The sequence below is a fragment of the Pterocles gutturalis genome, unplaced genomic scaffold (assembly GCF_000699245.1).
Source record: "Pterocles gutturalis isolate BGI_N339 unplaced genomic scaffold, ASM69924v1 scaffold14004, whole genome shotgun sequence".
Lineage (NCBI taxonomy): Eukaryota > Metazoa > Chordata > Aves > Pterocliformes > Pteroclidae > Pterocles > Pterocles gutturalis.
In genome coordinates, this window is record NW_010133408.1 from 13,333 (window position 1) to 24,506 (window position 11,174).

At 37.0% G+C, this 11,174-nt stretch overlaps 1 protein-coding gene across 1 annotated transcript in view; it reads left to right on the top strand.

Moving 5' to 3' along the window:
• Window positions 1–10,529, top strand: part of LOC104467447 (chromosome unknown open reading frame, human C16orf62) — a gene marked incomplete at its 3' end in the record, with an annotated part of 23,161 nt that extends 12,632 nt beyond the window's left edge. The window contains 13 exon segments of the mRNA XM_010081222.1: window positions 660–756; window positions 1,160–1,207; window positions 2,118–2,211; window positions 3,106–3,183; window positions 3,555–3,677; window positions 4,379–4,425; window positions 6,420–6,531; window positions 6,737–6,853; window positions 7,173–7,226; window positions 7,327–7,407; window positions 8,266–8,328; window positions 9,386–9,475; window positions 10,420–10,529. Of these exon segments, the coding sequence (XP_010079524.1) occupies window positions 660–756; window positions 1,160–1,207; window positions 2,118–2,211; window positions 3,106–3,183; window positions 3,555–3,677; window positions 4,379–4,425; window positions 6,420–6,531; window positions 6,737–6,853; window positions 7,173–7,226; window positions 7,327–7,407; window positions 8,266–8,328; window positions 9,386–9,475; window positions 10,420–10,529 (1,114 nt within the window).
• Between the last annotated feature and the right edge of the window lie 645 nt (window positions 10,530–11,174).

Genomic DNA, 11,174 nt, shown 5'->3' on the forward strand with positions numbered 1-11,174 from the left:
GCAGTTAGCCATGGAACTGCATCCCTGCCTGACCAGAGCACTGTCCCCATAACCCATCTGTTCCACCCCAGGGTGGCAGCGTTTTCCTGCTGGCAGCTGACACAAATAGTCCCAGAGCTCATGAGGAGAGAACTGCACTGCAGTGTTAGATGCTTAGCATACAAAAACAAGTGTTCCACCAGTGTTTAATATTTCCTACTTCTTGCAATACAGTTTTAAATAGTATTCTTTAAAAATTACATGAGCCTTTTAAAGTAAAGAATTGAGTGTTTGAATCTTTTATATGTATGCATTTGTTATAGATATATATACATGTATTTGTTATAATTCCCTATATTTTTTTGCGATGTCTGCTTTTAGGGGGAGGCAGAGGTTAGATTTCCAGGTAGCAGATTTGAGATTAGCTTTGGGTGCTTGACTGCAGCTTCTGAAATGTTACTTAATGCAATATGCAAGCTCTAGTTACCTCTTCTTGCTGCCTGTGTACTCAGCTCTTACTGCTGCAAGAGAGAGCTGAGAAGTCAACATATTGCCTAGTTTATTGTGGTGCATCTAATTTCTTATTGAAGGGAAGCGGAATACAATTTTAAACCTAGAGTGAAAAGTAGCTGGTTTCCGGAAAGAATGTCACTATTTCTGGTTTGTTGTTTTTTCACCAGATAATTTTTCTCCAGAGAGTGTTAATGATACGGCAAAAGAAACTTGCTTAAACTGGTTTTTCAAGATTGCTTCCATCAGAGAACTCATTCCCAGATTGTATCCTTGTCAAATGGGACTCTCAGAGTGTGTCTGCAGGTTTTTCATAGACTTTTCAAAAAATGAATATGTTTGTTTCAGTAAAACCCACAACCATCTGATGTTTATACTGACCTTCTTTTGTTTGTTTCAGGCTGTATGTTTCAAATTTAATATTGAGTCATATTTCACAGTAACCTGAATGCTGAATTATTGGCTATGAGCAGCGTGGCAGTGATAGAGTTGATGTGTGAAAACTTTTGAAACAATAAAAATCTTGTAGATAAATCATAAAAACCAACAACGTGTAGTGAGATTAATTACAGAAGGCCTTGAAATAGTTCGATATGTATTTGGTGTATGAGTTTGCTGTTTTTAAATGGCATGCATCTTAGTTTTGTTCCTTAACTTGGCTTCATTTTAGTTACGTGGAAGCAGCAATACTGAAGTGCAATAAGTTCTTATCCAAAACGTAAGAGTAAATGTTAAGTATGGGAAGGAAGCGAATGGGCAGGCTTATAAACTAATTTAAGGAGTTAAGCATGCAAGTTCTGTGATTAATGGTGGATGGGGTCTCAGTAGATCTGAGAAGAAGCAGTAATGAGAGGTTTTGGAGTTTCTAGTGAGAATGCCATGGAATCAGTTCAAGGTGAAACGTGGTACAGTTTGGAATGCAACAGTGCTTGCAGTTTTGGAATGTATGTATAATTGTGACATCAGGAGTTTGGAAATTAAAAACCAGTGGCTTCAGATGGTGGAGGGGGAAGCAAGATTTGTAAGCTTTGTATGTTGCCAAACAGTGTCAGTTGCTGAGCTAAAAATGTTCCTTCACATGTAATTGTCCTTTTTCTGTTATATTTTGAAATGATTGTTATAAGTCAAATTGCTACTATAGTGAAAACTTCATTATCCCTAAAAAGCAGTTCTTTTCCTGGAATTGATGGGCCTCATCTCCAAGCACTAGTACAGCTCTGTCAAAAAGGACCTGTGGGAAAATGAGACATACAAGGAGTTCTACCAGTTCTGCTTTAAGCAGATACTGTCTTCACGTTGCATTACAGCTCTTCTAGAGCTCTGCTCCTTCTCCAAACTAGAGGAGGAGTGTTTTAGTTACACTTGTCTTTTACAAGTCAAGCATCCAACCTGGCTATCTGTACTGCTCCTAATGGCAAATACCGCAATTTGAATACATGTATTACTGTACACATAAAATTTTGCTTCTGAAACAAAATTTTGTGCTAGTGTGCTTCATCTTTGGTAGGTGTTTCCGTAACTCATGCTCAATTGTCAATCTACAAGGCAGCTACTGAAGTTATTTCCAGGTGGTATAACTCTGTTATCAATTGTTAAATCTCATTTTCGTTTCTGAAAAATCTTAACAGCGGGATTTCGGAATGTCTCCCACGGTTAACATCTATGATTAGAGGAATTGGAGATCCACTGGTTGCAGTCTATGCAAGAGCGTACCTTTGCAGGGTAGGCAACAGATAACTCTTCAGATTTGTATCTTACTGCAGCTAGCTCTGCCACTAAAGGAAAATTTCTTTTGACTAATGTTTTATTTGAAGTAGTTGGCAGCCTGTCTCTTCCTTCTAGCAAACCAAAAAATGAAATTTCTCTTTTGTTTTAATAATGGGGAATCAATATTCAAGTGTTTATAATAAGTAAAAATAATTTTGTGTGCTGCTTAAGCCAGTTTTTCATCTTCATCATGGGCAAAATGTTAGGGATCTAATGGAAGGAGGGTTTGGACTTTGAGACTACATGTTGTTGTCTGATTGCTAGGTGCTACTTTTCATAGTTAATATATTCACTTTCACTATATTTATCTTCATCCTTCTACTGCTAGAGTATATGTTGCAGGCAGAGCTGGCAAGCTCTTTGGCAGAGGAGCCACTTGATAAAGCGTTCAGACAGTGGATTTTTGTCTGACTGTGCAGTGTGGCCATGTTCTTATCCTCAGCTGCTCCCGCAGTTACCTTAACAGCTCAGCCAAGATAAACTTACTCAAGAAGAGACCCTAAAATGATTCAAAAAGTCATCAATAGTGAAAAATTATTTGTTAAATAAGTTTCTGAAGTAATGGCAAAGATCTCAACTATAAAGGGAAAATGGTAGAGCTGGTATTAGCAATCCTTGCGCCAAGTCAGCTGCCATTATGAAATGCAATGAGTTTGTTTGGTAGTTGTTGGTGGAGATGACTGTAATAGCAAGCAAGGAAATAGTCAAGAGCATGTGATTCAATGCTGTTTGTTGATTTGATGTGTGTGACTAGGTGTGCTCCTCCAGAAGATGCATTTTTGTGTTACCGTTGATGGAGAATTGGATGTGATAGATGCAGATAAAATCTTTCTTTTTCTTTTAATATAGGTTGGGATGGAAGTGGCACCACAACTCAAAGAAAGCCTTAACAAAAATTTCTTTGACTTTCTTCTAACCTTTAAACAAGTAAGCAAATAGGTTTTTTATTTGGAAAACTACATAAATACACTCTTTAAACAAACTGCGACATACTTCTTAAAAATCTTTGAAGTTCTTAAATCTAGATTTAGGGATGTTCCTGTACCAAGATATAGTACGGAAAATATCGCATACATGCTAAGTTGAAACTGCTCTGTTCAGCATGTGTCCATACTTTAATAATACATGCTATGAGCTTGATATTTTTTTCCCCAGAATGCAAGGAATGCTTCAGAATGTCTGTGTATCTTTGTTATCATGTCTGTTGTTCCCATTCATGTACAAACTTTGTCCAGTTTGTCATAGTTCCTGTTAAATACCTTCTCACAGCAACATGTTTTTGTCTTTTATTTCAACAGATTCATGGGGATACGGTTCAGAATCAGCTGGTAGTACAGTGTGTGGAGATTCCTTTGTATTTGACTCTATATTCTCCTGCTATAGACTGGATTTTGCAGTGTGTTGCATACCGTGCTCCTGAAGTAAGTAGGCGTGGTAATGCTTGAAACTAAAGGAAGTGTTGGGGTGGGGAGTTAATTTTGCCTATTAAAAAAACCCCCTCAGTCAGTACTTACATGGGTGTGAAAGCAAGTATAAAGAGCATAGATAAGACACTTTCTCTTTTCTAGACAGGAAGAATGTTCATTTCCACAAAGCTCAAATTAGATTAAATTTATAGGCAGTATTCCTGTTTCTTGCTGTACTTTAGCTAGTTTAATCTTTATTTCTTGAATTCATTAGTTTCTTCAGCCATACAGATAGAAAAATGATTTGAGTAGACTGTAGCTTTATAATTGCTTAACATAGGTAACAGGCTCTTTTAATCTCAGTCTGTTCTGCATTCTGTGGCATAGAGTTGGTAATCTTCACCTCTCTTGCCAAAGGTAGTTGACCTTGGTGTAATTAGTAATTATTTTGAGAAATGGCATGGCTGAAGGATTACAAATTTGACTTCCATAAAATGGTGGTTGTGATTAAAATGCCACTGTACCTAGTCCAGCAAGTGTATTTTACGTTGTACTGCACCATTGTTTTCATGTGTTGGAAATAGAGGATAAGCCAGGATTGTTGGAATATATTGGTAGGTAATTAAAACAGCTTTTAGTAGACTTCACTGCAGTAATTAAGGCTGAATTTATTTACAGAGTCTCTACTCACTAATTTTAATAAGTAATTCTTCCAGGTTCTGCTTACTGAGATGATGGAGAGATGCAAAAAATTGGGAAACAAGTAAGTATTGCACAGTGTAGAAGATGTGAATCTGTAATGAGTACCCGTGAGTCCCTGCAATAAAAGTCTCTCTCCCTTTTGAAAACACTTTTTGGTCGCATAGTATAGATTTTGTTCCTCCAGTAGCTTACTAAATCATGATTCTGAACATCTGTTTTCCAGAGATGAATTCTAAAATATGGTAATTACTTGTAGAGCAAAAGTTAAATTAATTTGGTTGCTGCATTTTGGCTCCTAAGCTAAAGTTTAGGACACGTAATGTGTTCTCCATCAGCCATGTCCGTGAGTCCTGGTTGTACTTCATTTTTCTCTGTTTTCCTCGCCTTCCTTCCCTCTGGCCTCCCCTGGCTACAGCCAGCCCTTATATGCATTTTGCAAGGGAAGTTGTAAAGCAGCTGACCCCTTTGGAAAATCGTAACATTTAAGCAACTCCTTTTTTTTTCAGTGTCAAAATGAGTATCCCAAATGTCTCCCAGAAGTCTGTTCAGGCTAATCATATTTAGTGAGTAGTTCAGGAAGATGGTCTGAAAGTTTTGGATGTGCTTCTGAGCAATTTGGCTTGCTGATGAGCTAGTCTCAGTTCATTTTATTGGGTAGGTAGGCTGAGTTCTGGGAAAGTTTTCAGCTACCTATTTTTTGCTGATGTGCTTCTCTGCACAGTCCAGTTCTGCAGTGGCTGAGGAGCTGCAATATGTTAAACACTTAGATGAGGAACGCCAGCATTAGCATTCTGTGACTGAGCTAAGGGGTGTGGGGAAAGTCTGAAGGTGAAGATACTATTGTATCAGAGTGTATAATACCAGTAAAAATAATCCATGTACTCTGCTGTATTAATGATTTTCTGTAGGTGTTGATTTGTTTGGTCAAACTTATTTTTAAATCACCTTTTAGCATTTCTCGTTGCAAAGGTTGGCTAGATGCCTCCTCCTTGTGTCTGTTTACTCTTTGAAGGAAGGACAAAATGTTGAGTATAATGAGAGGTTTTTTTAAGTAAATGTTTTTGGGACATGTCTTTGTTATATAAATCTTTAAATAATAGTGTATTCCATGAACTATGTTGCAGCCATTTAAGTGAAAAGTGACAGCCTGCTTCTCTGTATTGCAAAGCATATCCCTAGTGAAGTGGAAGTACTTGTCTAATGATGACATGAAAATTCCCATCAAATTGCGATGGGGCCAGTAATGCTCAGTCAGAAGCACAGAGGATGCTGGGCTATTTTAAGCGCTCTATAAAATTTCCCTCACGGTAAACTGCCCCATATTCAGACTGTTTCAGGCTAGTGAAGGACACGGTTTTATGAGGCAGCTTCTCTGCTAATTCATGGCTGAGTTTGCCCAAAGGAGTTGCCTTTTGAATGATACTGGATTTTGCTTCTTATGTTTGTGTAATAGTATCAGTAAACAGGGTTTTACAGTAGGGCAATGACTTCACCCTTCTGTCGGTAACTTTCTCTTGATAGTAATACAAATGTGGGTCTAAATGATTAATCATAAATGTCTAGATATGTCATTGCCAGTTATTGTATGTTAATGACTGGCTTTATTTGAATCTTAACAATGCAGCTGCTAGAAATCCAGCTTTTATAATATATATTTTAATTCAGTGAGAAGAACTTCAACAGAGATTTGCCCTGCCGAAGTATGCTTCTGAACGGTAGTTAAAAAGAGAAAGTTTCTAAACATGTCACCTACTGCTGGTTTACTTGATCTTTCTAGCAAACTTCTGTTAAAATGATGGCTTCAAAACACCTGTGTTGGAACAAGTATTCTACAGGCCGGGTTACTTTTTCCATATCTGATGGCTTAATGTTTTTTTTTGTTTTGTGTATGCACTAATAACTCCTCATCAATGCAGGTTTTTTTCCTTCTTCCCTTTTTTAAAATTGAAAGTAGGTGCTGGAAGTTGTTAGTCTGAGATCAGATTAATGTAAATGAAGGGACAACAGAATTTTACTTGATGTTAAGCTGTGTGATTTGTGTTATGTTCGTTGTAGTGCTTTGCTGTTGAATTCTGTAATGTCAGCATTCAGAGCAGAGTTCATTGCTGCAAGATCTATGGACTTCATTGGCATGATTAAGGAGTGCGATGAATCTGGATTCCCAAAGGTAACTTTGTGTGTAATTCGTAACAACTCCTGTTTGTTGTCTGGCAGAGTTCTTTATACTCTTAGTTGCCTACATAACCTGCACATCTTTTAAATAAAAGGTGGTTTGATCCGAAAAAATCTTTCTGCACAGTGTACCTGCTAGAACAGTGTTGGACGGACATGCATCTTCTGCTTTTAATTTAAAATTTCTCATTAACTTTCAGCATCTTCTCTTTCGCTCTTTGGGATTAAACTTGGCCTTGGCTGATCCTCCTGAAAATGATCGCCTTCAAATATTAAATGAAGCCTGGAAGGTTATAACAAAGCTGAAGAACCCACAGGTGAGTTATTGTCCATTCTGTTTCACTACTGATTTTGTGTTTAAGGCAAAATTGTAGCCCTAAACAATGTAGCCCAAAAAATACGATGCCTGGTAATATCTTTATATGACCTGTGCTTTTCTGAGCTCTCCTTAGGCATAACTCAATTCTACATAACATAATTCTACACAAGCAACTATTGAAGTTTGTCATTAGTGCTAGATCTTTAGGTCTGCCTGAATCATACCTCAGGAGTTACTTCTTTTAAGTGTAATTTTTTGCAAGTGTATTTCTCATAATCTCCTGTAAATATCGGTAATCATAAGACATGTATTTCTAGGATTATATCAACTGTGCTGAAGTGTGGGTGGAGTATACATGCAGACATTTTACGGTATGTGAAAATTACTTTGTTTTGTTAGAAGGTTTTCAGTGACTTGATTTATGTGCTGATTTCATTGCTGTATTTTGTAACCTCATTTTTCACTATGCAGAAGCGAGAGGTCAATACCGTTTTGGCTGATGTTATCAAACACATGACTCCTGATCGAGCATTTGAAGATGCTTACCCACAGGTAAATAATTTATTTTGCCAAATCTGTAGAAATATGATGTGCCTTTGCTTAGATGAAATTAATTCTTAAATATTACTGATGTCTCTTACCACAAAATAGTTATTTTAAAACACTGGCTATAATTTGTGAAACCTTTTTGGAACAGTGTAATGCTGTGATTTGATTTGTTCCTCCTTTTTTCTGTGCACATTGCTCTTTTAGTTCAGAGAAGTGCTAAACCAGAATGATTTATGTATCTAGAAGTAGCAACAGTTAACTCCTACATCAACAGTGGTGTTCTGCTGCAGAAAATTAGCAATCGTGGCAAGCTGTTTAAACAGAAGTAGACCATAAAATAATCAACCCCCCCTTGGCATTTTAAGACATCAGTGAATTACCGTGTCCAGTTGTTGAGACTGTGTGCCAGTTGAAGAGGTTCTAGAAGAAGGTTTTTTGGTGGTTAATTGGAGGGTAGATAAAGTGCCTGCAAAAGAAACTTTAACAAACTGTTTTGGGATTTTTTGTTTGTTTATTGTTTAGGTTTTTTTCAGTCTAGAGAGCTTGAGGACATGCAGACTATAAAGCAGAAAAATCTGCCTGACTATAAAAAGTAAATAAAGAAAGCCTGAGCAGGCTGGTCAGTTTCTGTTCATATGAATTCTGAAGAGCATGTTGGGAAAACATCTGTTAGGAACAGCATAGCAGTAGTTGATCTTGCTTTGGGGAAAGAAATTACATTGATGAATGCTTGAAGTGTCTTCCAACCCAGTTTTCTATGAATAACTAGAGAAAAATAATCTCTGGTGTGGATAGTCTTAATTTAACTTGTATTACAATCATCTTCCCCTTTTTTATTTTCTTCTTTTTTTCTCCCTTTAGCTACAGTCAATTATTCAGAAAGTTATTACCTACATCTATGACTTCTCTCTGCTTTTTTCAGTGGTAAGTAGTACTCTGTTTAATAAATATTTAAGAACTATTTCGAACTGTTTCTGCAAGACAATTTACCTGCCTTGGATATTTAGGTTGTTTGCAAGCTCACATACTGAGAGGACTTTTTATCAAGTAGATAAGCGCAGAAACATTTTGGAACCTCTCTGCTGCTTACTACTTAAATATTCGTCATTGTAATTCCAATTTTCTATACTTTTTTTCCTTAGGCTGTTAGATGCTCTAGGTTTGTTTGTTACTATGGCATAAGTGACAATCAGTGGAAGATAAAATACCATTTATTTCTGGTGTGTTTGTGTAATTGCTGATTGCTGTTTCTGTGTTATGATATATACTTAACATGCTCTGTCATAGGGCTTTGGTTTGGCATGGAAACAAAGTGAAATTTAGAGAGGTCAGGGACTGTTTGTTAGGTAGAGAAAGAGGAACAAAGACAGCGGGTGTCAAAGTACTGAAACCAGTTGAAGAGTAAAATTAAAAACTGACTCTGTGGGTTTGGAACCAAGTCTTGTTCACAAATTGCTCAAATAATTCTGAAAAACTTACCCTCGCTATATTCTTGAGATGATACAGAAACTAAATATTTCAATATCTTAACACCCTAAACACTTATCTTTGAAGAAAATGGGAGTGTCTTGGACCATCGTAAGTTGCCCTGGATACGTGCAAAATGGCTGCTGGCGTGTGGCCTGTTTTCGTTGTTTTTAATATCTTACTTTTTGTTCCCATAGATATTTCAGTTTGTCATGATCTTAAGCCATTTCAAGCATATGATTGCTTTTAAAAAATTTGCAAAATTTGATTCAAACAGTTTTATTGTTTGTGTTTTATTCTGAATCTCTGCAACTAATAAATAGATATACCTTTCAGCCATTGGTGCTTTCCCACTTGTTCCACTCTTCCATCCTTCAAGATGAATTACTGTCTTCAAAAAATATTAATATAACTAAAGCAGCCATGATTATAAAACTTACCCAAAATATTTATTGCTTCAGGGTGTTGTTTGTAAAATGCCTAATTTTACTTGATGATGTATTTTTACTTTCAGGAGAAATTCTTGCCATTTCTGGACATGTTCCAGAAGGAAAGTGTGAGAGTGGAGGTTTGCAAGTGCATTATGGAATCTTTTATTAAGTAAGTGGAGAATACCGAGATTGAATGCACTCTGGAGGGTCTGGGGAATGTATTGAAAGCTTGATAGGGAAGGCGAGTCAGTGTATAGGCCACTTAGCTTGTGAAGGTGTTCCAGGCTATGGGAAAAAAAAGAAAATGTGTCAGTTTTGTTAATCTATTGATTGACTGTCTAACTGTCACAAAGGAAGCTGATACTGAAGTAGTCATATTGATGCTGACTTGCTGTGGGTTAACAGAATAGTTCTCTGAGCTTTTTAAAATTTATATTGCCTTAGTTAATTTATGAAATTTATTTCGTATTTCAGCTGATGTGACAGCACAGAACTGTTACCTTTTTATAATGGGAGGAGGAGATACAATCTCTTGTTACAATCTCCATTATGTAGAAAAATGGATATTTCCACAGTTGAAAATTGACTTAGAAGATGAGGCTTCATCTTCAAATATTGTTAAAGTCAAACAGTCCTTTTCAAATAATTAACAGGTTCCTTGAAACATTTTTTTTTCTTTTTCACCTTCCCTTCAGGTATTTATATACACTGCTAAACCCCCCAAAGCCTTCTCTTCTCTAGGCTAAACAGTCCCAGCTCTCTTGGCCTTTGCTCGTATGAGAGGTGCTGCAGCCCCTTGATCATCTTAGTGGTGCTCCACTGCACGTGTGCCTTTGTCCCTGAACGTGACATTTATCCTTCCTGTCTGTCCATCAGTAGCTGAAAAACTGTATTAGGATAGGTCAGGTGTAGGATTGCTTTGTTTTGACGTAGATTGGCAGTAACACACTGTGTATTAAGATAATATTTCTTGACTGGCATTTGTTGGAATTGTACATCTATTAACCATGTGATCTTTAGAGTTCTGATGGTTAAAAAGTGAATGTGAAACATGTTATACAATGCTGATGATGGGAATTATGCATTAAATTGTTGTTATTCGTTGTTTTTGACAGAGCAGGATTTTTCATCACTTTTTCTAAAACGTTTTATAGGCATCACTACAAAGGATCCTGTTATACTCAATGCTCTTCTGCATATCTGCAAGACGATGCACGATTCTGTGAAGTAAGATAAACGACAGTTATTAGTGCAAGTAAAGTTAATGCAAAGTTTGGCTGCTTGGCATACAATCTCACGTTTCTGAGGCTGTTTGTTTCATGGTGGATTAAGACATGAATCCAATTAGTGGAATTACTGCTTTATTTTGAATCCTGAAGCAGAACTTTAAAAGGAAAGTAGCAATGGTTTTGTAGAGTTTCTAGTGAAGCAGAGACACTAAACAATCCAATCTTTAAAAAATATTTTTAAGACAAAACCAATGTAATCTTCAAGTTATAGTGAATAATAAACTATTTTTGTGAATATGTAGCTGTTAAAGCACAGATTGAGATTGCCATCCTCAATTCTCCCTTTTTTTTTTTTTGGGACACTTTTTTCCAGCCATTACAAAGGGGTGTGAAATCTTTAAAAGGACACCTGGAAGATATCTAGGAACTTGAGGAGGAAGCTAGAACAGAGGAGAAGCTCTTGAACCATCTATGTCTTTCCCCTAAATCCTCCTCTTCACTTTTCCCATTGCCTTTGAGTGGTGGGGTTGTTAGGGATCCTGGGTGCCCTGTTGCACTGTTGGTGTCTGAATAGCAGTGGTGCAATGTAGGGATCCTGGGTGCCCTGTTGCACCGTTGGTGTCTGAATAGCAGTGGTGCAATG